Source organism: Papaver somniferum, chromosome 9 (genome assembly GCF_003573695.1).
Source record: "Papaver somniferum cultivar HN1 chromosome 9, ASM357369v1, whole genome shotgun sequence".
NCBI classification, from domain to species: domain Eukaryota; kingdom Viridiplantae; phylum Streptophyta; class Magnoliopsida; order Ranunculales; family Papaveraceae; genus Papaver; species Papaver somniferum.
Genome location: NC_039366.1, coordinates 36,409,759 through 36,437,131, shown reverse-complemented (window position 1 = coordinate 36,437,131; position 27,373 = coordinate 36,409,759). Strand labels below are relative to the sequence as shown.

The window sequence follows — 27,373 nt, the reverse complement described above, 5'->3', positions numbered from 1 at the left end:
ACGAATATAACTCCAATCGTACCCTAAATATAATTGGAAGAAATTGGAATAGAACAAATTAAGTTTGGCTGTCTTAAAAGAGTTGCATAACGATCCTCGTGAAGTTGACCCAACTTTCATAAATTGGTAAAAAAACAAATTTCTCATCCCCTAATCGTTAATAGGGAAAGTCATGCTTTTGTAGAGGCTAAAAGGGGAAAGTAAAATAAACAGGAAGTGGAGACAAAGACGAAGAAAAAATCCAAATGCATTGTTGAAGACGTTTCAAAGGCTTTCGAAATAATGGTAAGCGATGCTTTTAATGTATACTTTTAAAGTTATTACTATCAATATAAAAGCATTTTCTTGCTTATGTTTTGTTTTTAAAATTTAATTAGGTGGCGGCAGGTAAGGACATGTTGGATACCATGAAAAATAAACATAATTGCAAACAATCGATGATAACGGAGGAGCAAGAAAATTTTTACAATAGGTAAGGTGGAATTATAAAAAGAAGGTAAGAGACCGTACCCAAATAAAAGGTTGGTGATCAAGAGGCCCCACCAAGAATATGAACATAGAAGTGGAAGTGGTGGTAGCAAAGGTCGTGGGGGTGTAAAAAAAGGTGGTGGAAGTGGAAAAAGAGGGGGTGCAGGCAGCAAATACGATGGTTTTAGAGAAAAACGTATAGATTAAAAAGATGGATTTAGAGAAAATGTAGATGGTTTTGATGTCGACTAAGGTGAACGGTGTTTCCCATATCTGTCTGAAAGCCACTGCCAAAATGAACTTATCCTAATGGACTGAGATACTAGTATGACTAATATCAACACAACCGACATATACAAGGGAACCAGTGGTCGATAATCCTAACTCTAGGTCAACACAACTGGCATATACAAGGGTACCAGTGGTCGAATTTATTGAATTTATTCTGGTTGGTATGGTGGTCTGGTCTCAATTTTTTTTTCTTCTTTTTAACTGCATGATTTGATCTTTTGGATCCAAGCGCATGCTTCTTGTCAGCAGATTACATGGTAGTTCCGATGGATCCTGCGTTCCACGCTTGTTTAGGCGACGAAGATAGGGAAAACACAGACATATTTCTATCCAAGTGTTAACTTTTTTTTTTTAGTTATTGTTTTATTTATGGTATCTCAATCACTCTATTTCACCCTAGCAGTGGTAACAACTTGATTCGTGAGCCCCACCTAATCACTTAGAGAAACATATTTTTAAAAAGAAAACAAAATAAAAACAGAAGTGAAAAGGACTCAACGAGATATGACGAAACTACCATGTTATTTCTAACACCCGAGGTCTGTGATTTTATTGATAAACTCTTTAGATGTTTCCATCTACTCAGATTGGTTCCTCAAATCCTACAACCAAGATGCTTCCATCCATTTAGAATGGTTAATTCCATCCTTGATAGGCATAAATTTCTAGGCTCTGGAGTTTTTTTTTTTTCCTTTTATTACTAACTCAAAGTTTTTCCCTCACCCCCAAACTTAAATCTAACGTTGTCCTCAATGTTTCAAAATGAAAGTGCAGTACCAAAAAATATAAGTAACAAGAGGAAACAGTAAAGACAGAAGTCAGAAAGATAGTACCTGGATGAAGCATATCAATCCTTCAGTGAGAACTGTTTGACCTGGTTCAAATGTCTTTCGGATAATCGATTTATCATGAAATATTTGTGTTTTCTCCTTGTAAATTTTCGCTCTCTGGTAAGAATCATTACGAATTTCTTCTAACTCATTGAGTTGCAGTCTACGGTGATCACTAGCAGTAGATAGGTCAAACTTTAACCGTTTAATGGACCAATAAGCTCAATGTTCTAATTCTACAGGCAAGTGGCAGGCTTTACCGAAGACAAGTCTATACGGAGACATCCCAAGTGGAGTCTTAAAAGCGGTTCGGTAAGCCCACAATGCTTCTACTAAGCGTAGAGACCAATCCTTTCGGGTAGGGTTTACGGTCTTTTCTAAAATCTGTTTAATTTTCCTATTAGACACTTCAACTTGGCCACAATTTTGTGGGTGGTAAGGTGTAAAAACCTTATGGGTAATGGAGTATTTCTTCATGAGCGTCTCGAAAGACCGGTTACAAAAATGGGAACCTCCATCACTAATGATTCCTCTAGGTATACCAAATCGAGAGAAAATATTATCTCTAAAAAACTTGATCACAATGTGGCGATCGTTTGTCTTGGTAGCTATTGCTTTAACCCACTTAGACACATAGTCAACAACTAATAAGATGTAAAAGTTTCCATAAGAATTTACAAAATAACCCATAAAATCTATACCCCACACATCAAATATTTCTATTATTATAGGACTAAGTGGCATCATATTAAGTCGGGTCATCTTTCCTAATTTTTGACATATATCACAACTTTGACAAAATAGGTGGGAGTCCTTAACAAAGTTGGCCAATATGAAAAACCTTCGCAGCTGTTTTCTTAGAACTAAAGTGACCCCCACAAGGTCCAGAATGACAAAAAGTTAGAACACTGAATATTTCGTTGTCAGGAATGCACCGACGGATGATCTGATCAAGGCAATATTTGAATAAGTACGGATCATCCCAGAAAAAGTATTAAACCTCAGACAAGAATTTAGCTCTATCATGTTTATACCAATGGTCGGGAATTTGACCAGTCACCAAATAATTGACAATGTCTGCAAACCAGGGTAACAAAGAGATGAAAAATAACTGTTCATCAGGGAACATGTCAAGGATTGGTCTCTCATCATCTCTAGTCTCATCAAGGATACGGGATAAATGGTCATTTTCAGACCCTTTTCTTGTCACGATTATCTAGAGTAAATTCTTGGAACAACAATACCCATCTAATCAGCCGAGGTTTTGAGTCATTCTTTGAAAGGAGATATTTGAGTGTGGCATGATCAGAATATAATATGACCTTAGACCCTAGGAGATATGATCTAAATTTCTCCAAATCAAAAACGATGGCTAACATTTATTTCCCAGTAGTTGTGTAGTTCAACTGGGCATCGTTTAGGGTCTTACTCGCATAATAAATAACACTAGGTACTTTATCACGTCGTTGGCTAATGACAGCACCAACCGCATAATCAGACGCATCGCACATGAGTTGGGAGGTTCCAATCGGGTGGTTGGATGATAGGGGAAGAAGTCAACAATGATTTTAGCTTCTCAAAAGCCGCAACATAGGCTTCATTAAATATAAAGGAAGTATCTTTAACAAGTAAGTTTGACAGGGGTAAAGCAATCTTGTTAAAGTCTTTGATGAAACGACGATAAAATCCAGCATGGACAAGGAAAGATCTAACATTTGTTACATTGTTAGGTGGTCTTAATTTTGAAATTAAGTCAACCTTGGCCTTATCAACTTCTATTCCCTTAGAGGACACCGCATGCCCTAACACTATTCCAAATTTAACAATAAAATGGCATTTTCCCCAATTAAGGACTAAGTTCTTTTCTTTATAACGTTCTAGAACTAGTGTAAGATGGTGCAACCACTTATCGAACCAGGAACCAAAAACCGAAAAATCGTCCATAAAGACCTCGAGAAATCGCTCAACCATGTCCGAGAAGATACTTAGCATGCAACGTTGGAATGTTGCGGGTGCATTACACAACCCAAAAGGCATACGCCTGTAAGAAAAAGTACCAAATGGACATGTGAAGGTTGTCTTCTCTTGGTCCTCCGATTCTATAAGGATTTGGTTATAACCAGAATATCCATCTAGGAAGCAATAATGGTCGTGGAAAGCTAATCTTTCTAACATCTGGTCGATGAATGATAAAGGAAAGTAATCTTTCCTAGAGGATGAGTTCAGCTTACGGTGGTCTATGCATACTGAAAAAGTGGGGGTCTAACAACCTCACCCAACATTTCGATTAGCAATCTGTATGGACTAACTCCAATATAATTTCTAGAGAATCAACTAGACAGTCAGACTCAATCTAGAGAAAAGTATATCGAGGAGTTAATATCTCTCTCTTGATTTGATTTTACTCAAGAAAATAGAAATCTGCGAGTCTTTATCAAATACAAGGATAATAAACTTGGATGGTACCAAGGACCAATTTCCAAGGATCAATCACCAATCAACAACCAAAGATTGGATTTCACAATTGTTCGATACAAACGCACAACCTATGATATTTCAATTATATAACAAAATATAATGCGGAATAGAAATAACACAGACACCAGAAGTTTTGTTAACGAGGAAACCGCAAATGCAGAAAAACCCCGGGACCTAGTTCAGATTGAACACCACACTGTATTAAGCTGCTACAAACAATAGCCTACTACAAACTAACTTCGGTCTGGACTGTAGTTGAACCCTAATCAATCTCACATTGATTCAAGGTACAGTTGCGCTCCTTACGTCTCTGATCCCATTAGGATACTACACACTTGATTCACCCACAACCAAGAGTTGCTACGACCCAAAGTCGAAGACTTTAATAAACAAAATTTTATCACACAGAAAAGTCTATAAAGATAGATAAATCTGTCTCCAACAGATAAACCTAAAAGTTTTGTTCTGTCTTTTGATAAAAATCAAGGTGAACAAGAACCAATTGATAAATCATACTTATATTCCTGAAGAACAGCCTAGAATTATCAATCACCTCATAATAATCTAAATCGTATGGTAACGAAACTAGATATTGCGGAATCACAAACGATGAGACAAAGATGTTTGTGATTTCTTTTTGTCTTGCCCTATCGGAGATATAATCTCAAGTCAATTATTCCAATTGAACTCGTACGATAGAAAATGGCAAGATCAGATCGCTCAACTACAAGAGAAGTAGTTTCGTCTGGCTTCACAATCCCAATGAAGTCTTTCAGTCGTTAATCGGCAGGGTCTCGAGAAGAAACCTTTGATTAAAGGAGAATCGACTCTAGCAAACCAACTAGTATCACATAGGAGGTGTGGGGATTAGTTTTGCATAGTTTTCAAATCAGGGTTTGCAATATAGGTTACCTTGGTAACAAAGCATTCAATATTCACCGTTAGAAGAAAAACCTGATTTATCCAAGCTAATATCTTTCAACTGTTAGATCGAAACTTAGCTTGTCACACACAAATGAAATGTATTCATTTAGGTTTGAGTAACCGTACCTAAACGTGTACATTGGTTGGTTCACAAATGGTTTACCAATGGTTAGCCATATGAGTGTTTTCATATCAACCGTATTCATCTTTCTCATAACTAGTTTAAGAGTTGTTCAATTGCTTAGGTCTTTATACATAGACACAATTGAAACAAAATCGGTTTGATTCATTTGAATCAATTCATGAACAATATACCCGCGGTTTGCAAAGATTGCATTCCTTATAATTTATTGTTTTAAGTCCATGAACTACCGATTTGAGAAATAACCAGCTTGGGTACGCGTACGGGTATGCGTATACCGAATTTTGAGTTGGTTTTAGTTTCCAAACTCAGCAGACTTTTTCGGGTGAAAAAGTTATGACAGTACGCGTACAGGTACACGTACCTAAGGTGACTGGTTTGTGAGTTCGTAAACTTCAAACCCAGCAGAATTTCATGGACGTGAACTTCCGCCAGTATGCGTACGGGTACGCATACCGAACCTGTCTCCTTGACAAATACCGCATGCACACATATGCACGCACTTGGTTTCCGGCACATGGATTTATACACAAATGTGAGAACACATTAAATGCTTACATCCATAGGTGGTTACATATTCTCAACTCTACATTTCAATCATTGAAACATTCTTCAATAATGTTATAACAGTCGTTAGACATAAAGAATCGACTATCGTCATCAAAGCTATTTTCAAGATTGAAACGTCATCATGACTTTCGTCACTGGTAAAGATGAAGATGGAAGCAAAAGATTACCAACACGTATTTCGAGAAAAATATAGGCGAGTAAACTCGACTCAAAATAGCAAATGTGTATGTATGAAAACTATCATACTTATACGACTGTTGTCTCAAGAGTAGGAGATAAAGTAGATATACATTTGAGTGACAAGATGAGTTCAAGTCTCCACATACCTTTTAGTCAGATGAAGTTCCACCGGTTCCTTGAGTAGTTCTTCGTCTTTGCAAGATAATCGCCATGGAGTCTGGAGCTCAACTATTCCTAACTATCCTCGATCGAGACTTAGTCATAAGTATACTAGAAATCAAGACACATAGTTTTGATCAATAATATTGACAAACATGCTTGATATAGCAACGCATGCGAGTTCGACCGAGCAATGCTCTAACACAGGGTACTTCCTCATGTAGCCAATGAGAGTATGCCAACCAAGGAGATTCTTTACTGCCTTTCAAGGTTCTGCGTAGATAGTGATGAGTGCCAAATAATGTATATATTTATCCCTTTTTGTTGGCAATTTAACTCATCTTTTATGCATTAATTCTACATTTTATCCCATATTCTGTATTTTCATTGTTTTCAAGAATAAATATTTTTATTAATTAATTTTGCATTTTTAGGTAATAAATAAAGTTCGGATGAGTCGCGGAGCGAAAAGAGCAGAAAAGCAGTGAAAAGCCGGGAGAAATCACGCAAGGAAGCGCGAAGAATGGAGCGCACGTCCAAAAGCTGGAAATGGGCTCAAGAAGAAGAAAGTTGTTCTTAAAGAAGAAGTGGGCTCAAGGTTTTCCAAGCCCAAAACTCATTTCCCAAACCCATATTCTATACCCAAAAGCTAAAACCCAAATCATATCACCGATTGCTGTCTTCAGCCGTCAGATCAGTTCTCAGAAGCATCCGACGGTCGCTCTCCCTGTGCTTGGTGCATCGAAGTTTGATATCTCCGCCTAACACTACAACACCTAACTCCCATCTGGCGTCGTTGATTTTGTTGTATTATATAATCCAGCGGTCGCTACAAGCTTCACTTCATCTCACCGTCCGATTGATCTTTCATCTCCCTATCCCACGGCTCAGCGTTGCAGATCATCAAACTCGATACACTCGCCTCACACCCTAGCGACCGAGCACCTACACCCCAAACAAACGCACCCTTCCCCTTTCTCCATCGAACCCATCTCCTCCATCACCCCCCTCTGCAGAACCACCATACCCCGTACCACCACCATGTCCGTCTCCATCACCACCACCTCACCCCAAATCACTCCACTATTTTCTCCCCAACTCTACTCTACCTAAGCCCATCATCACCATCACGTACCATCTCTTTAGCATCACTAATAACCTCAATTTCTCATCTCTCTGCTCACTGAAACCCTAGGTGAGAAATTGGGGATATAAGTGATGATTAAAGCATCAATTGGAGCATGGGAGGAACGAGAAGAAGCAGGAGAAGAGTGGGTCGACGAGATGGAGCGAGTATCTCATCAACAGTAGGTAAATCAATTTCACCAAACCCTAGTTCTACTGATTTTGGGGGAAAATTGGGGGAAAACCCAAAAATGTGTAATGGGTATAAATTAGTGTTATGTGAAGTGTGTGAAGGACACTGTATATCTCTCTGGACTAGCCAGTAGAGAATTGAGCTAAATTTTAATGAACTTCAAATTTCAGTGCTTATCAGTGAACAGTTAAGTATTGCACATGTTTTTAGTTATCTGATATGTTGCTAATTGTGTCTAATTTATATCTTATGATGAATGTATGTTGCTACATCATGGTTAACATGAGCTAATCAGCATCAGGCCAAGGCTCAGTGAAGCCTTGTGCACTGTCATGTGACTAGAAGCTAGGATGGTTCTCCTGTTGCTGTGTTTTGATTGAGCAAATGGGAGATACCAATGCTCGTGGAGCCTGTGATTGGCTGTACTGTCAAAAGACAGCCAATGCTAGGGGTAGACTAGTGAGCAATTTGGTGTTCTTCCATTTCTAGATGTATGCTTAGGAACAAACATAACCTAGAAACATGTCATTTGATTAGGACACAAGGTGGATCATAAGCCTTGGCTTACCCACCAATTCCCTTTCAGTCACTTATATTTTCAGTCCTGTGTGTTTGCAATTCAGTTATTTTCTTGCCTTTTATTTTCTTGCACTTTGTAGCTACTGTGCACTGAAGTCAGTGCACAAACTCACCTTGCTCTTGGCTTCCAAGCCTTGGTTCTTTGCTGATTTACCTTGTCTGTTATCTTTCCCTGCTGTGGTTCTTAACTGTTTCTTTATTGCTTTACCTTGCATCTTTGGTTCATGCCATTTACCTTGTTTTGCTCACTGCCTTAGTGCATTGTCACCATTGTTAGCCTAGGAAAACTTCTTATATGCTCCTCTCCCTGTGGACAAACCCCTACTCATCATTTTATTACAAATCTTGGCCTTGTATACTTGCAAGTGTTTTGTGTGCTTTTAATTGTCACAACAGATAGCTAGGGTATGTAGTAAAGGTTTTGTGGGTACACCTCTTGTAAACCCTCCCGAGACTATAACTCGGCCACTAGGGCCACCTAGGGGTTTAAAGGCTTGTTGCACACGCTAAGTGCAACCGCGATGCCTGCGACAGTGATTTGATTTTGCTTGGGACTAGCAAATAATAAGTTTGGGGGTATTTGATAGACGCATTTATGTGTCTAATTAGTCTCAATTTTATATATTAAGTATAAAATTGTCTCAATTTTATATATTGAGAAAATATTGTCTCTAACAAAAATTATTCCTCCAATTTTTAATACCTTAAGTATGTCAGTTTTGATTTGTCAATTTTACTCCCATGTGGCAAAAAATGGATTATCAAACTAACAAATTTAAGGGTTTCCCCATTACAATCTAAGAAGAGGTGCTCCTCTTCTTACTCGTGCTGCTCTTTTCTAACTACCAGTGAGTCTCCTTCAATCATCAACGACTGTTTTTCTCCTTCAATCATCAACGACTGTTTTTCAGTAGTCAGTTTTTTATTTTTGTATGTTTCGATACTTATTTTATTATACTTTATGCATTGTATCCGATTTTACCTAATTTTATCTAATATTTGTTATTCTTTCAACTTTACTGAATAAAATATTTCTTTTTCCTTTTTATATAAATAAAGACTATTACAAGAAACTAGTCAGAAGCCCAACAAGCTGAGCTCAAACAACGTACTACTACATTAATGAACAGGTTGTCATGCTAGCCTACCAGCGAGCCTCATCAGGAACTAGCCAAGGGAGCAAGCTAACTCTACATGTCAAATTCTGAAATATTTCTTTTTTATTATATTACTTTTTATCTTTTTGACCTAGAAAAAATAGGTAATGGGTCCACAAAATAAATTTGTTCTTTCTGAGCAGATTTCATATTAGCAAATATGAAACAATATTATTAGCAAATTCCCATGGCTGCCTTACAGGTTTTGTTTTATGGTGTTAGCTTAGCTAGCTATATTTGTTCAGTCAGCTTGTTAGGCCTTAGTCTCTTTTGGCCCAACTCTTTTTTGTATTAAGCAAAATATGGAATTTAAGATGATGATGCTTTGAAGATGGGGTTTTCTCATGGGTTGTACATGGGGCATCTCAAGTATGGGGTTGAGTAGGTTCTGCAGTTCAGCAATTAGTGGAGCAAAAACATTTGAACATGTGAATTAAGGCTGCATTTCTTTGGCTAGCTCTACCGCAGCAAGCAGAGCCATTGCTTCAAATTGGTTTGTCTGCCACAAGTTGCAACAAGACTACAAAATCGAAGTTGCAGTCTGATTATGTCTACACTTGAGAATCCAGTCCTTGCAAAGCTCGGTAATACTTTTATGAATGGACAATGAAGAGATAAATGGGTACCAGTTTCTTTTTGGTTACCACTTGCCAAAAGAGAACAAGATACAGTTGTTTTGCAACTTAAGAAAATTCCATTCTATTCATCTGTTATAATACTATATATGTTCCAATGAAAATGCTAAAAATGCTAAAAAAATGTTAAAAGAAAACAACTAAAAAGAAACCTCAAATCCTAACAAAGATGGACAGAAACTTAAAAACAAATAAGAAAGAATCAAATGCCTACTTCGCCGGAGGAGAACTTATTGCTTGTTTCGGCTAATAAGTTTTTGGAACCAATATGCTGACATCTTTGGGTACCTTTTCAGAGTGTCATAATCGACATAAACGATACCAAACCTTGATGTGTAACCAGATAACCATTCGAAGTTGTCCAACAATGACCACGCAAAATATCCAGTGACGTTAGCTCCATCATCGATAGCTTTCTTGAGTTGAAGCAAGTAACTCCTGTAGAAGCTAACTCTATTTCCATCTTGCAAAACTTTAGGAATTGTCTCTTCACCAGGATTATCCATGCCGTTTTCTGAAAGAATCACTTCAGGGTTGTTGTAATGCTCTTTAACATAGGTAAGAGCTTTATACAAACCCCACGGCACTTCATAAAGCCATGAAGAGTGTGCCCTTGGACCAATTGGTACACCGTCACGATCATAATGGAATTCAGCATGCCATTCCAATTGATATCCAGGATGCATTAGCTGATCCTTTGTGAGATGTTGATCTTTAACGTAGTAACCTGTATACTGGTTAATACCTAGATAATCCATCGAGCCCTTCACGAACTTAACTTCATGTTCTGTAAACTTCGGAAGTCTATCTCCAACGACACGCTGCATCGATTTTGGGTACTCTCCATACACAAAGGGGTGCAAAAACCATCCAACATGAAAGTCTCTTGCTCTCTGAGCAGCTCGGTGATCGGCTTTCGTGTCAGTAAGAGGTTCATACCAGACAAAATCCAAGAGAATTCCTATTCTCCCTTTTTGTTTTTCCTGCATAAGCACAAAAAAAGTTAGTATCAATAAATCAATTTAAACTAATCAAAAGATAACTAAACCGAATGATTGTGCATTCGTTACCTGATACTTAAGACGGTATCTCTGAACTGCAGCACCATGCATTAAGATCATATTATGTGCAGCAACATAAGGTTCTCTGCTAGAATCCCCTTCTGTACAGTTTCCGAATTGTTTCGAGCACCGCCCAGGAGCAAAGGTACCAATATCATAACCCAACGCAGCAGCAACTCTTGGTTCATTAAAAGTCATCCAGTTTTTCACTCTATCACCAAACATCTTGAAACAGAAATCAGCAAAATTTGCATAATCTCTGACAACTCTGCGGCTCAACAACCCGCCGTACCTCTCCTCGAGTGCGTTAGGAAGATCATAATGATAAAGATTTGCATACGGCGTAATACCTTGCTCAAGCATGTAATCAATCAACCTGTTATAATAAGCAACACCTTTCCAATTCACCTTCCCAGTTCCATGTGGAAATATCCTAGACCATGAGATCGAGAAACGGTAAGCGTCGAAGTTGAGCTTCTTCAGAATATCTACATCTTCTTTATAGTGATGGTACTGATCCACGGCAACGTCTCCAGTAGCATTGTTTGCGATCTTTCCTGGAATTTTAACATGTTAAAGCAGGCGATTAATGAGAAGCTGAGATGATATGCAGCAGCAAAAACAAATTAAATAGATACCTGGGATTTTAACGTAGGCATCCCAAATACTGGGTCCTCTACCATCTTTGTCCGCCATTCCTTCAACTTGATAAGCAGAAGTTGCAGTTCCGAAGACGAAATCTTTCGGGAAGCTCTCTCTACTCAACCCTCCTGTGTCGAGTTGGTCGCTTGTAGGCGGCCATACATCAGGTTCTCCTGATGATGATGCATGTGCTGCAGCACATAGCATTAGCACAAAAGAAAAACATAGTACCTTAATGATCTTCATTGTGTTGAGAAAGCTAAAAAAGAGAGATGCGTGTGGAGAGAAGGCTGCAAATAACAGTAAATATATAGAGTTTTGAGATAGCCGGAGGATCTTTATGTTGGGGTTATCCAGATTGAGATGTTTATCCGTATAATGCAATATCCAGATGAAAACATATCCGTGCGGTGAATTTGATAAACTTGAAAACGTGTTTGAGCCAATCTAAAGCTCTTCTTATTTGCCTTCTTAAAAGCAATTTCAAGCTATCCGGTACGGATAACGCAATATCCACGTATCTGAAATCTAAACTTCTGTTTTTGTTTTAGTGAGTTTCGGAAAGATTTTGAGCTCATCTAACCCTCTTTAACTACCTTACCAAAACAAATTTTTATCTAATCCTGAGATTTATCCGGAATTTCAATAAAATGGATCGGATACTATCCGGATATCTACAACCTTTTAGTTGTGGACCTAGCTGCTGTTGTGTCTTAGATTGTCAAAAAGAAAAATTTGGATTGGGACCAATTTTGATTCAATATAAGGACTTGTTCATTAAAACTGGGATACCCTTAGTGCCCTATCTCGCAGGACAACCGACGCCTATCTACCATCGTTATCGCTAGCATTGGGATCAAGCTAGCCAGCAAGTAGAGAGTCCATGTTGCAGTGCGAGAAATTTACACCATACAAATATGTCAGGTTAGATGGAGCACTCATCGATCAATTCTGATTGACTTTTACACTATCTAGACTCTTGCCTTAAGCATTTCCTTTTTCTAGGATCATATTGCTGTCCCTTTTTTGTTTTTTTTATCTTTATCCTAATGATGTGCATGGTTATAGAATTTGGAAATTTTTTGAGTGCTGGTTGAGGGATTCTTCTTGATCAAATAAGCATATCCTGGTCTAAGCAGTAAGCACTTCAATAGGTGAGCTGCTTATAGACTTGATCAAGAACTTACTGAAACTAGAAGGGAGATATCAAACTCCATGAGGCAAAGGCCTGAGAAAAGATCATAAGTCTAACCTGAACAGTCCTTTGAGTTTTGTGACTCGAACAAATTGTGATGCTTCTTTTAAAACTATATCTCCTGTTAACCGTGCCGGAATTGGACTGATATTGCGTATTTTACCAGTGAGTTCGACTCGAGCAAGGAAAGTGCATCTATGCGATGCGAATAGACACTTGAACGTGGAGAATGTGAAGGACTGTTGCAGGCAATTAATGGGGCAGAAAAACTTGACTTGCAACAAGTTTGCTTAGAGTTGGATGCACAATGCCACCAAATAGTGATCTCATGAAAAGTTGGGGAAAATCAGAACTCACTTTAGACATTTACAGCAAAGCTTTGCCGACGTCCCCTATGGAGTTGCAAGTTTATCGAAGGGAAATAAAAATTCAATTAACCAGCTGATAAGTTGGCTAGAGTCTAGACATGCTAGAATAATCTAGAATTTCTCAAGTTTGGCTATTTTGCCTTCCAAACTTTAGTTTGGGAAGATAAAAACAATGTTTTGATTTCAGAAGTTCAATAACATCTTTTTTGCATTAAAAAAAGAAAACAAACTTTGAAGATATTTATTACTACTACTTACAGTAACAAAAAAAATGAGACATCTATCTAAAAACCTGTATTGCATATGTATGCTCTTTATAATAATCTGTACAAGACAAGCACCCAAAAAAATATGAAATGAATACACCTAAAGAACACACTGAGAAAATACAAAACATTTTCAGGAGGAAGAGCATTAAGAGTCTAATATTTTCAACTGACGCAACCAAAGAATGCGCCCCCATCCTGTTAATTGCTACTTCAAAATCTGTCTTCTTCTTCTCTCTCTCAGATCACTTGGAATGATGTACACAGCATCTACACATAACCCACCTTTAGAATGTGTGCAGTCGATCTGCTTCATGGAGAATCTTACTTCCGTCGTGGGTTCTGAGTCTGTCACAATGAATTCCCCTACCTTATAATCTATCCAGCAACCACGTTTCAGGTTTGTATTCATATCATCTCTTTCAGACTCATCCAAACAGCACTCACATGAAGCTTGTTGTCCATCTGATGTAGAGAGCTCAAAACGTACAGGCCTTATGTCCCACCCATGGGTTTGGTCAAAATTAGAAACACGGCGCCCCAGTCTTTTAGAAAACTTGCCAATGTGAAGCCTGAACGAAAGAGTGTAAATACCAGCAGGGAAAGGAAACTTCACCACCCCATCCACTTCAAACCACCATATTTGTTGCAAGAAAGCAACCACATTGAACCTGCAAAAAGTACACAATAAAACACTGGGATGTTAGGTCACGCTCGTGGGCATTGGAAAAGCACTAAGAGAAGAATATCATATAAGTTATTCGTGCACATAGAAGCACTTTCAAGTTTCAACATCTACCACCAACCAAAACTTAACACTAAAGGGAACAATAATGGAAGGCCACTGGCTCATATAGTCAGTCATATGACTTCATTTCAATATGATACCTAACAAGAAAATAGTGAAATCGCCATATTACAGACTCATAGTCACCCAAATGTTTAACTGTCACTTGGGAAGCAATTCCAACCCCTCCAACTGTTTGCACGAGGGTAAAAACCGAGAGGTCACACACAGTTGTTGTCCCAAAGCAACTAATTTCTTAACCGACTACCCTTCCAAAGTAAAAGCAAACATAAGAAACGGCTTTCAGGTACACATGGTTGCATTGCATGTACTATCATTAGAAAAGTTCATAAAGTATATCCACCCTCATACTAAAAGTACAGTTTCCCTTAGAATGCCCCAAGCAGATACTTTTCAGATCAGGAAAAAACTGTCCAAAGGGATTGGAATGCTTCCCACTGAATATGATGCATTTAATAGACTTGGTAGTTCTAAAGTGATTACTAAATCAATTCAATAGAGGTTATCAGCAGACAAGCTAATGGTTTACAATGAATGGAGGGTTAACATACCGAATCAAATAAAAAGTGGAAATGCCAAACTTGAAGAAAGAGTACAAAGAAGTCTTTTAGTGGGCAAATAATGTATAACCAATATTTGTCTTGCCACACGCACTGCGGTAAAACCAAGATAAGTGAAACACTGCATTATCGATTAAGTTTCCTTGTAACATCGAGATATATCCAATATAACCAGAATAAATCTCACTGCTAAATTCACAATAATCATGTGTTACCATGACACTATATGCAGCAGACCTATAAATGTACATCCTAGACAGGAGGGAACCTCGTAAGCCTCCAAGTTAAGTGAAATACAGCAATTTCGGTTTAGTTGGTCTTGTCAGTTGAGATTCATCCACTGTAACTATAAGAAATCTCATATCAGTTTCACCATTACCATTGGCTTGGAAGGATATGCAGCAGAAACCGACTAAGTTTACAAGCATTCAGCCAGAGAGCAAGGGGATTTGATGCCTAACCATTTTACTCCCAAGTAAGAATAATTATTTCTCAATTTGTGACTTCCCTCTACCTTGCTTTGTAAGTGCTTTAGTGACCCAGACATTTACAAAGGTACGAGATCAATACATAAATTCATCCCTAAGCCAGAGATGGAAATGATTTTAAGAAAAGAACACCATTGTGATCCCAAAAATAACAAGTCATTTACTGTTTCCTCATTATATCCATAAAAATACGCCTGCTTCTAGAGTCAAAGGGCTGGCAAACATATCAATATCCTAAATCCCGATGCCGAACCTTCTCAAATTCACCAACAAATCTACCTCTCCATCTTAATAATTACCGTTTACAATTCAATAGGTACTACCAACCTGACAACTCTCCAGTTCGAAAAATCACAAATCTTACTAAATGTTCTAACAGATAAGCCAGTGTCATACATCTCCAATTCAATTACACATCTTTTTAGTATTACTAACATTTGTCAAATCTTTATGAACTGAACTGACATTACACAACTTCAGCCATCTGTTCATGTGTAAGCACTAAATTTACAAAATCCCTATCATGATTCATATCAACGATAGAAATTATCCTTTAAAAAGCAATCTTACTACAATCACTAGTGATATGAACATTTACAAGTGTAAGGGATCAGTGCAAAAATCCACCCATAAGCCCCGGATGGAAATGCTTATAGAAGAGAACACCAATGTGATCGCAAAATTAAAAAGCCATTTATTATTTCCACGTTATATCCATAAAAATACACCTGCTTCTTGACTCAAAGGGCTGGCAAATTATTAAAAGACCCCATTGCATAATCCATATCAATATCTTAAATCCTGAGGCCGAAACTTCAATTCAAAATTCACCAACAAATCTTCCTCTCCATCTTAATAGTTACCATTTAAAATCCAAAGTCTTATGTTATAACTTACACTAGGTACTACCAACCTAACAATCTTTCTAGTTCAAAAAACTCACAAATCTTACTAAATGTTCTAACAGTTACACATCTTTTCGTCACTAACATTTTCCAAATCTCTAAGAACCGTACTGACATTACAAGACTTTCAGCCTTTTGTTCATGTGTATGCACTAAATTTACACAATTCATATCATGATTCATACCAACTATAGAGGTTATCCTTTAATAAGCAATCTTAGTACAATCACTAGTGATACAGAACATTTACATGCGTAAGGGATCAGTAGAAAAATCCACCCATAAGCCCCAGATGGAAATGATTTTAAGAAGAGAACACCAATGTGATTCCAAAATTAAAAAGCCATTTATTATCTCCACGTTATATCCATAAAAATACACCTGCTTCTTGACTCAAAGGGCTGGCAAATATTAAAGACCCCATTGCATAACCCAGATCAATGTCCTAATTCTCGAGGTCTAAACTTCTCTCCATCTAATAGATACCATTTACAATTCTATGTTATAGCTTACACTAGATACTACCAGCTTAACAATCTTTCACAAATCGTACAAAATGTTCTAACTGACAAGCCTGTGTCATACACCTTCAGTTCAATTACGCATACTTTATCTACTAGCAGTTGTCAAGCCTCTAAGAACCAAAATTACATTACAAAAATTCAGCATTCTATTCATATGTAAGCACTAAATTCACGCAATCCCTATCATACCAAACATATAAGTAACCATTTACAAAGCAATTTGACTACAATTCGCAAAACGAGTATAAAAACAAACTGGCACTACAAAATTACACCAAATTTATTAAAACTAACCTTGATTCTTCAGTAGGAATCCAATTCCAGTATCTCCTATCTTCAATCCCAGTTATTGACATACCCTTCGCCGAAATAGCCATACATACTCCTCCACTCACTCTATCCAACCAAACTTCCTAAAACAACAACAACAACCATTTTCAACCTCAATTAAATAAACAACAACACTAAAATGGAAACAGTCAAAACCTTAAATTCTCACGCCATTCATAATTAAAAAAAAAACACAAGATAATAAAATTAAACTTTACCTTGTTGCCGTCGTCGAAGAAGATTGAACGAGAAAGCCGAGCATAGATATCTTTCTTGGACGAATTCTGATATGTATTATCATCATCAACATCATCAAGAGGTGACGAAGAATAAAATTGCAAAAGATCTTGATAATTATGAGGCAATTTCGATTCCCAAACAGCATCAGAAGAAGCAGCACCACGAAAAGCATGATTCAAACGAGCTAAATTACAAATCTCCGGTGGTGTTAAGTACATAAATACACATGCTACACAACTTTCCGGTATATCTCCTAACCCAGGACCAATCGTCGAACCACCATTTCCTCCTCCTCCGCCCTCCGCCAAGTTCGACAGAGACGCTCCCATAACCACCAGATCTTCCTTTCTTTTTGCTCACTCTTCTCTTACTCTTCCAATCCACTCATCCTCTCATCAAACCTATTCCGGAAGCCAGAATCAAAGACAGACAGTAGGTTTTCTGTAAATCTCTGCCGGAATGTTACTTATCAGAATCTTCTTCACCGTTTTTTGTATCTCACCAAAGATTATCTTCTTTCTTCTTCTTTGTTCTTGTCTTCAATTAAAAAACCTCCATTAATAACTTTTAATGGAGGTGTTAGATGTTTGTGTACAGCTGAGACTATATTATTTAAAATGCTTCTTGGTTGAATTGGTATCCACGTGTATATTATTAGCTGTTTTGAATACAACTTGGATAATCTGGAACCATTTATTTTAATCTTGACGGCTGTTGACGTATCTAACATTGATATGTGTTATCGGTCCCACTAAGAATATCCGAATTTCTTCTTTTATCCAAATGTTGGCGTTTTTAATGGAAAGAGTTGCGGGCCTGTGGGCTAACTTTAGACCCATATGGTATTATTGATCATGGCCCAGGTAATTATTGTATGGGGTAACCTTATTTTGGTTTGGTAAAAATCACTTGTCAAACTCCCTACCTAATTGTCCATGTATGTGCACCGGCCTACGCTAGGAGAGCCTTATTTTTTGTACACATTTTTAGAATAGGAAAAATGGGTCATTTGGCCACATATTTTAAAACATGGTTCTAATGGACGAATAAAAATTAATATGGGTGAAATGAACATAAAAAAAAAATAATAAGAATGAAACTGGATTCATCCTGGCTTAAACTTAAAAAAGAGCGATGATGAAACTAGATGCATCCTGATGTAAATTAAAAATAAAAAAGAATATTTGAAAATAGGTAGGATGAAACTATCTACATCCTGGCTATTTTTACATTTTCGTCCATTTAAACAGTATCAAATTTTACATGTGTTTTGCATCCAGGAATTGTCGTTATTGGGTTAATTGACCAATTTTGTGTTTAGAATAAACATTTATATGTTTTTCGTCTTAATAATTTATGTATTTTTTCCAGGTTTATCACTTATTAGTATAAACTAGATTTGTGCCCGTGATGCGCACTGGCATACTTTTTCTTTTAAATTGGTGTGTGCGGGGTTTGTCCCGCCCAGTGGCGATGTTTGATTTTCTGTGCGTAGGGCTTCGCTCGCCTCGTGGCGATGTGTTTTTGATTTGGTATGCGCGGGGCTTCGCCCCGCCCCGTGGAGATGTGTTTTTGATTTGGTGTGGCGGGGAAAATACATTAAATACGTTGAAAATATGTGCAGATTTTATTTATTTTTTCCTTTTAACTTGGTGTGTGCGGGTCTTCGCCCCACCTCGTGGAAATGCGTTTTCGATTTGGTGAGCGCGGGCCCCCCCCCCCCCCCCCCCCCCCCCCCCCCCCCCCCGTGTAGATGTTTTTGATTTGGTGTGGCTGGGAAAATACATTGAAGATGATATTTGCAAATTTTATTTATTTTTTCTTTTTATTTTCGCAGGAAATAAAAGGATTTTTCCCCTTTATACATTAATTTGGAAAAAATAGTCCTAATATAGTAATTACTCGATTTACAAATTGAATTTGGACTTCCATAAAATTCCAAACATGGTAACTTAGGTTTTCCTTTTAAGTTCGTAATTTTTAAATCAATCATATGTTGCCAAGTGTCCTCACCTAAATATTGTCACTTTATAAATTCCAAACTGAATTTGGTTTCCTTTTTTAATCTTTTTTTCCTATTCTTTTTAAATCAACCATACGTTGCCAAGTGTCCTCACCAAAACGCTCGTTTCACAAAACTCAAAAAAGACCTATTTCGTCCAATAAGAGGTGAGGGTTTCCTCACCATTCAACGTGGGAACTTTATTTACCTAGGCCTTTAAGTCTTTAGATTCTAAACGGTACTTAACATTAATTATCCAGAGTAAGTTATATCGTAAATCATTAATAACCTTACTAGTCATCGTTTAAGAAGTTAGTTTTCAACTTGCAATAACAAAAAAATTAGAAGCTCTAAAGAATAGATAACATTAACCGTTGAAGAGTAAAGGTCATAAATTTATTTGGAAATCCCCAGGAAACCATTTTCGACTTTTAATAGCAAAAAAAGTCTGAAGTTCGTTTGAATACATTATTTATAATGATTTGTAGAAGCGAATTATTTTTTGCTCGGAGTTTTAAAATTCAATTTCAAGTAGAAACACTTATACAATTGTACTTTTAGCATTTTTTTTTTTCGGAAAAGAGGTATGCCTCAAATACATTGATGATAATACTCTGATTCAAGGTCGGAAACGATTACAAGACTGACCGGAAGGTTTCCAATCACTATAGAAATAGACAACCAACACAATGAAGCCACTTAACAACATAGTTACACGACAAAACCCTTACTAGAAATCTGACCATTGCATGCAATTTTCCAAATAATTGAACTAATTTAAATGGCCTATTTTGGAATGAAAACAGTACATCCAAACTATAGGATCCATATGATGTACTTCTAGTATCCAAACAACCTCTAAAGCTCCCTGTTTAATTCAGATGTCTAATTTTTCCATCCGTCAATTTAGAAATAAAGCCGAGAATGACCTTGGAAAGTTTCTTATATTTTAGTATTACCCATAGAAATTAAAGTACTGATAAATCACAAAACATACATTGTATCAAATCAAAACGATAGATTTGTTTTGGCGGCAATACGAAGTTTTGCCCGTAAAGTTTTGGTGCTATTGGTTTGGAAATATGGGCAAACGTGTAAAATCCAAGCTAGTCAAAAGACGGGACAATATGCCTTGATCAAAGTAGTTTTGAGATGTTGCAGTCTTATCATCTAGGCATAAATCATCCCAGCTGTTATGCAGCTTTGAAACAAATCTTAAATCGGAAAATGATCTGGTAGAAAAGGACTTGTCCATGATCTTAGGACAATTCACTTGAACCCTACGTACCAATTAGAGGTGTAAATTGGGTTGTGCCAGGATGAGCACAGCTCAACACAACACGCTAAAATCTGAGCCCAGCCCAGCACGTGAGTTTCGCGGGCTGTGCTGGGTTAGCCTAATCGGCACAGTAGCACAACACGCAGCACGGATAAGCACGTGGCCCATCCCAGCACAACACATTAACAAAACACGTCATAGCATACACAGGTACACCATATAACAAGGCATAATATATCACATTTTGTGTACATTTCACAAAAGAGTCACTACTCTAGCTAATTTTGACATTTTATGCTGACTTGTTTTTATAACAACACATATAATACCTTAATATTTGGAAAACATATTTCAATATCGTTGTTATAATGTCGTTACCTATATTTGATTAGAACATTAATTTACATGACAATGATCCAATTTTATATTTGATGGACTATTTCTTTTTATTGGATAAAAAACTTGTTAATTTTACTTGAAATAACTTCAAATGATATGTTGTCTATTTAAATTCTCGTGATAATGTCCGACTTAATGTATACATTAAGTGATTTCAAAATGTTTATAGCACGTGTGCCAGCACGGTACAACACAACACGTTTATTCATGTGTTGTGCCCGTGGACTGTGATGTGCATAGCTTTTGACTAGTAAAGCACAATACGGCACAACACGGTTAAATCATAGGCACAGTACAACACGGCACATGAAGCACGCGACGTCATGTGTCGGGCTGTGCCGGACCGGCATGTTTTACACCTCTAGTACCAATAGCCGCGGAATAGGTTTTTTTTCTTTCCTGGAGGATGGGAATAGGTGTTAAACAATCGAACGCGACACCTTTTGATCCATTGATCTGCAATGGTGCAACATAAACATCCAGCAACAACTGCTAAATACTGTACTTTTTTTTTCCTTCAGAGATGCATGAACAGGCGCACTTAAAGCAACCTATAATCTGGTTGTGATTAAAAGAATGGCCTGTTCCAAGAAAAAGATAACCTCATTGTGATGCTGCCATTTCTTTTCTTTTTTATTTTTTTATTTTTGGCCTCTTTAGAGATGTTGTCACACAATCTTGGATATGTGATTTTGTTACAATGATTGTGGACTAAATCAAAATTTTGATTGCTTATCAGACTGATCACATGTAAAATATATATATATATATATATATATATATATATATATATATATATATACATATTTCTCTTATCTGGACAGTTGAAATTGATAGTCTTTACTTTTGTTGTCTTGTTTCTTTTGGATCAACAAATTCTCTTTAGAGTCTAGCGCTTGGTGTTCCTTTGGGTGATTTGTACAATACCTCTATATTCTAGTGGTTGCTGATTCTGGTTGGTCCCATTTGCATGGGCTCAAAAACAACTTTCCAACCCTAACACAGCTAGCCAGAAGAGCAGATAATTATATATACGTAGGACATGACATGGTGTCCTTATCAAGGATCATACTTAATTTGGTGGTTGAAGAGAAATGGACGGTAAGCTTTCCTGCCGTCGTGTCATGCCTTTGTTGGCTATGTACATGAGGTACTTGCTGGAACATGCATGCTGAAACAAAATCTTATTCGAGGAAAACCATAAGTGAAGTTAGACGGCAACTGTCCTCATTTGTTCGTAACTGATTCCGACATTTGCACTGGACGGATAAGGCTCAAGAGGCAGGATGACATCTTGTTGCAATTTACCATAATTAACTTGGGTCTCATTAAAAAAAATACTGATTGGACCGACGCCGTTACAGAAGATCAACTCTCAAGAAATGTTCATGTGCACATAGATACGAGGGAAATGGAGTATTTTGTCCTTTTAAAACTTTTCAACTCATACCATGGGGATAGCCATCGATCGACTCTTACCTTTACCGGAGATCGATCTCCATCCGTGGTTGGCTAGAGGTAGGGATGTCAATGGATAAAAATCCGTCTGATATTGGCAATACCGATAAGGTTAAGGTTAAGGGTTATCGGATATCCGGTATCCGATAGTATCCGTCGGAATTCAAAAATTCAATATCAATAAGGTTAAGCTATCGGATATCGGATATTATTCCGTTAATTTCTGTTATCTACTCATGATACAAAAAACTGCCAATAATTTCCGTTAATATTCAATAATTTCCGATAATTTCCGTTAGTATTCGATAATTTCCGATATTTACTTAGGAGAGACGTAATCAAATGACTAAAGAGTAAACCTAAAGGGTATTAGGTATCGAAAATTTCCAAAATTTTTATGATATAGTTATACACTAACGGTATCGGATATTAACCTAACGGAAACTTCCTTAACCGGTACCGTTATGTTAATAAACGGATATCCGTTACGTTAAGGTTATCGGATATCGGATAGCCGTTATGTCGAATATTAACCTAACGGAATCCAGATGTTCGGAAACGGATACCGGATATCGAATATCCATTGACAGCCCTAGCTAGAGGGCATAGTTATGGTGTAGAAATTTCAGTCTAAAATGTTTACTTGAAATTTAGAAACTCGACAGTCCTAGTCAAATTAGAGGACAGTAGGATTCCACAATTTATCACTTAACTTTTGGACTACAAAGATGTTATTGGGAATATCAGATGTCGAAAAACAATTATTGAAATCTTTGAAATAACTTGTAAGCATGTCGAAGGAAAAATTGGAAAAGCTTTCATGTGACCTTGTGCGAATTACGAAAACATAACATAGGATATTCTATGCTTGTTCATTCTGCTACTGGGAACAGCCCAAGTACTTTGGGCATCATATCTTGATTACTTACTAAACTTCTCTACAACATACCAATTTAACTTCTCTTCTTAGAATCTTTCTTCCACATTTCTTGGTTTTATTGAATCAAGAAAGGAATCTACTACAATTTTCTCCACCATCTGAAACTTGAAGGTTTCTACGCAACAAATGCTATAACAAACTGCAATCCAAATCCAAATTGTTGATTGCAGAGTGAAACGATAATAAATGTCTTGTTCCCTTTCCTTGTATAAATGGTAGTGTTTAGGATCATTTAGGAAAATAAATAAATGGGAGATGTGTGGCCAATGACAGAAACAATGAAGGTGAAATCCAAAAAATATGACTTCAAAATTTACATGAGAAACCCTTCATTAACTTTAGGCCCGATGATATTATTGATCATACCCCATGCAATAACCTTGTTTTGGCTTGGCACTCGCTACCTAATTATTGTGTATTTGCTTTGGCGTTTTCACCCAATAGTTTTTGGATTTTGCAACTTGTCAAACTCCCCTATCTAATTTATTAAGTATCAGTACAAACTCTAAACAGTACAAAACATTAGTTGTTCAAGGGTAAATACCATAAACAACTAACAACATGTTTGATATCACTTAAGAAATTGTCTTTCGACTTGTAATAGCGAAAATGCCAAAGTCAGACTGAATACACAATTACGGAACGACTTTTAATTTAGATGTAAACAAAATAGTTTTTTGTGAAGCAAATTATTTTTGAAACTTTTGGGCAAACTTGTAAAAATCGAAGCAAGTCAATTAAGACGGGGACTATATGTCTTGCTCAGGGTAGTTTTGAGATGTTGCAATCTTATCATCTAGGCATAAATCATCCCAGCTGTTATGCAGCTTTGAAACAAATCTAAAATCAGAAAATGACATCTTTTGCTGGTAGGAAAAATATTAGTCTGTTAGTGAGAATGAGATAACGTAGTAGAAAAAGACTTAGTCCATGATCTTACGACATGATTCACTTGAACCCTACGTACCAATTACTAAGGATTATGTGTTAACTATTGAATTACTCCTAATCTCCCAACTAAAATCTCCATCATCATATTTAAATATGTGATAATTTTTTCCTAATTTGGTTCATTCCCTCATATCTTACTGGACATGAAGATTGCGTGAGAGTTCATCTTCTATAACGACGTGGTTCCTACCAGTAACTTTTCAGTTTTCACTAACATATTAGTGGTTTGAGACCCAAGTTAATTATGGTAAATTACATTCGTAGCACAACCGATAAGCTTTAATGTTCGTCGAATTTGCAAAGGCTTGACATGAAATGTTCGGCAACTGAATGTTATGAGGTATTATCCACTATGTTCTATTTCTCTAGAACATATCAATTCTGCTCCTCCTTTTACAATTTCTTGATTTGATCGAATTTACTTCAATTTACTCCACCTAGGATGAACATAAGGCATGATAGTAAGCGTATTCCCGATTTCTCTCAACCACCAAATTAAATTCACAAAATTGGTTAAAAAGACCAAAACCAACAATTTATGGGTGAAAAAGACTTGTGCATCTTGATACTGTTTATATGGACAAAAATCTGAAAAATACTGTGCAATTATCCATTTTGGATATTTGACCCATAAAAAAAATGTCTTTTACCTAAAATATCCCTCAACCCTTTAAACCAAGTTGTTTATCAGCAAACAGATTTTGAGACATCGAACTCAACTTTTATCGACAGAAACAAGACACCGGTGATTTTCTTTTCTTCTTTCAGATCTGGGTGCTCAATCATGGTGATGAACGATTGTGGAATCGAAGTTTAAAATATTTTACTATCAAAAATCATCTCATATCTTCAAACCAATAAGTTTTAAGTTTCAATTTCACCAAGTATTGTAGATGATTATGATTCATTGATCCAATTTTCATTTTTTTTTGGTCTAATTGTAAGAGGAAGAAAGAAACTTGTAACGCGTTTCTGTCTTTGATTCATCCGGATTTGAAATTTCATTAGCTATTGGATGATGGTATTTTTGTTAATTTTGGGGTTTAGTTGGTGATGTTGATTTTGGTTCGAGTTTGGATTGAAATTTGATCGAAATAGAAGTCGACAGTGACGAGAATATTGGGTTCTCGATGTGAGCCTGAAATTGGGTTTTGCTGTAATAAGCACCGGGTTAAAGAAGAATTATGGATGTACATGAAAGATGATGTTGTTGGGGATGAAAATGATTGTGAATTGAAGATGGTGGCGGATACTCCATGGATTGATGCCTGATGCTGATTCTTTACATAGACATGAGACGTTAAGAGTTCAATTTCTATATTGTTGCATCAAAAAACTTGGACCTATAGTAAGAGGTGTAACTGGTTATGTGGTCAGTTCATGAAGGAACAGTGGTGAGATGGTCAAAGTAGAAATTGCAGTTGGTGTTTACGCGAATATGTTAAGGGAGAAGTGGCTTAATGGTGAGGACGGAACTGGGGTTTGCTGTATTAACTGAGTTCAGTCTGAATTGGTTGAAACAGTTGATGTTTGTGGATGATGGAGAAAATAGGTTGAGGTACAAGTGACAATTGAACTTGAAATGAAAATAGGTTTTGAATGTTGTTATTATGAGAAAGTTGTACTGAAGCTGTAACATCGGCATATGGATCAGTTTCCTTGTGATCACGATATTCTATGTATGGCTTCAACGAACCTCAATGTTTATGAGTATACTAATCTGTATTTCAGTGTTGCAATTAGTATTTATTTTGACACATTCAAATAAGTGTATCTTAATGAATTTTGTTGGTTGTTTAATTGTAGATTCCTTTCAATTTTTATGGTAAAATCTTGAATTAGTTCAGGTATCACAAAGAATAGACTTGGATGAAACTGCTTTCATCCTGCATATTCTGAAAAGAACAGATTTTTTGGCCAGGGTGAAACTGGTTTCATCTTGCATGTCCTGGAAAAAAAAAACATATCCATCTTGCACAAACTCACAAAACGTTTTTTGCCAGGATGAAACCAGTTTCATCATATATATTCTGGAAAAAAAATACCTGCATATTCTGAGGCAAGAACTCGAAATATATACTAGTTTAAGTAAAAAAAAATCATATTTAATTGACTTGCAATTAAGATACAGAGGAATCCTGATTCATAAATCGATTCAAAGAAAGTTTGACAAACACAAAACTTAAGTTTAAACTATATCAATAGGATTTTGTAGCGACCTATTTTCTAAAAAAGTTAACGACATCGACGGTTTTAGTTATTGTTCAACTTCCAGCAACTGCAACTTCATTTAGTTTACTTTTTCTCCTACTTTTTTTTATCCATTTCTCTAACCTTGTTCACATCATGCATATTCCTTGTGCTTGGTTTACCACCCACGTTCACATCATGCATATTCTTGGTTCTTACATCAACAACCACGTTCACGTCATGCATGTTATTGGTTATTACACTCTTGTTGCTATTGATTCCTGCAACAATTTAAATCGAAAACAGTTACATCCTATTTTAAAGATAGATGAAAATCAATTACATCCTATTTTAAAGATAGATGAAAATTAGTTTCTGCAGGTATCATCTTTCTCAATCGGTCTCATTGGTGTTGTATAAATTATACGATGAAATTTCTTTGGCTTGCTAGCAGTAAGCCCATTAACTACAACACATATACTAACGTAATCCTATAATGATTTGTGTACTACTACAAAAGCAGTTCAACTCTAACAAAAGAAGTTATTCATTCGGCATATGCGAGTGATTTGATGCTCCATCTATATTCTCTCATGCATGGAATAAATAGATATCTCTAAAGCATCTACATACCCAAATTAGTACATATAATCAATACAAACACGGTTTACAGAATGAAACAATACAAGCATTTAACATAAACTTTCATTCTTGATTACAAAAATCAAAAGCATAGTTCATTCATAATGACTATTGATCGTAAATTCAACCCAAATGAAATTGGTTCCATCCTAGTATAAAAAATGGATAAATCATGTACAGGGTAGATTAACCCTCATATTCATCTTGGTTAAAACTAGATGAAACCAGTTTCAACCTAGTATAAACATTGATTAAACAATATACGTGACATACTAATTTAAACATGGATGAAAACAAACAACAACCAAATTCAAAACAGGATGAAACCAGATTCATACTAGTTAAAAATTGTTGATAACAAATTCAAGTATATTCATAGTAGTTAAACATGTAC

General features: G+C 36.6%; 2 protein-coding genes across 2 annotated transcripts; both read right to left on the bottom strand.

Moving 5' to 3' along the window:
- Positions 1–9,779: 9,779 nt before the first annotated feature.
- LOC113308845 (beta-glucosidase 44-like) lies at positions 9,780–12,007 on the bottom strand. Its single transcript, XM_026557292.1, has 3 exons — positions 11,431–12,007; positions 10,802–11,349; positions 9,780–10,714 (listed from the first exon to the last, which is right to left on the bottom strand). Exons 1-3 carry the CDS (start codon positions 11,678–11,680, stop codon positions 9,962–9,964), a joined length of 1,551 nt encoding a protein of 516 aa, XP_026413077.1. The 5' UTR covers positions 11,681–12,007; the 3' UTR covers positions 9,780–9,961.
- Positions 12,008–13,260: 1,253 nt separating this feature from the next.
- On the bottom strand, positions 13,261–17,655 carry LOC113314322 (F-box protein PP2-A15-like). Its single transcript, XM_026563115.1, has 3 exons — positions 17,097–17,655; positions 16,843–16,961; positions 13,261–13,934 (listed from the first exon to the last, which is right to left on the bottom strand). Exons 1-3 carry the CDS (start codon positions 17,445–17,447, stop codon positions 13,472–13,474), a joined length of 933 nt encoding a protein of 310 aa, XP_026418900.1. The 5' UTR covers positions 17,448–17,655; the 3' UTR covers positions 13,261–13,471.
- Between the last annotated feature and the right edge of the window lie 9,718 nt (positions 17,656–27,373).

What these genes read in the sequence shown, in the direction of transcription:
- LOC113308845 (XM_026557292.1), bottom strand. Translation starts at nt 11,680, where the DNA reads ATGAAGATCATTAAGGTACTATGTTTTTCTTTTGTGCTAATGCTATGT. An exon ending in TGCCTACGTTAAAATCCCAG is followed by an intron (nt 11,350 to 11,430) that starts GTATCTATTTAA and finishes TTAAAATTCCAG; the next exon opens with GAAAGATCGCAAACAATGCT. An exon ending in GATACCGTCTTAAGTATCAG is followed by an intron (nt 10,715 to 10,801) that starts GTAACGAATGCA and finishes GTGCTTATGCAG; the next exon opens with GAAAAACAAAAAGGGAGAAT.
- LOC113314322 (XM_026563115.1), bottom strand. Translation starts at nt 17,447, where the DNA reads ATGGGAGCGTCTCTGTCGAACTTGGCGGAGGGCGGAGGAGGAGGAAAT. An exon ending in TCTTCGACGACGGCAACAAG is followed by an intron (nt 16,962 to 17,096) that starts GTAAAGTTTAAT and finishes TTGTTGTTTTAG; the next exon opens with GAAGTTTGGTTGGATAGAGT. An exon ending in ATTCCTACTGAAGAATCAAG is followed by an intron (nt 13,935 to 16,842) that starts GTTAGTTTTAAT and finishes TACTTTTTGCAG; the next exon opens with GTTCAATGTGGTTGCTTTCT.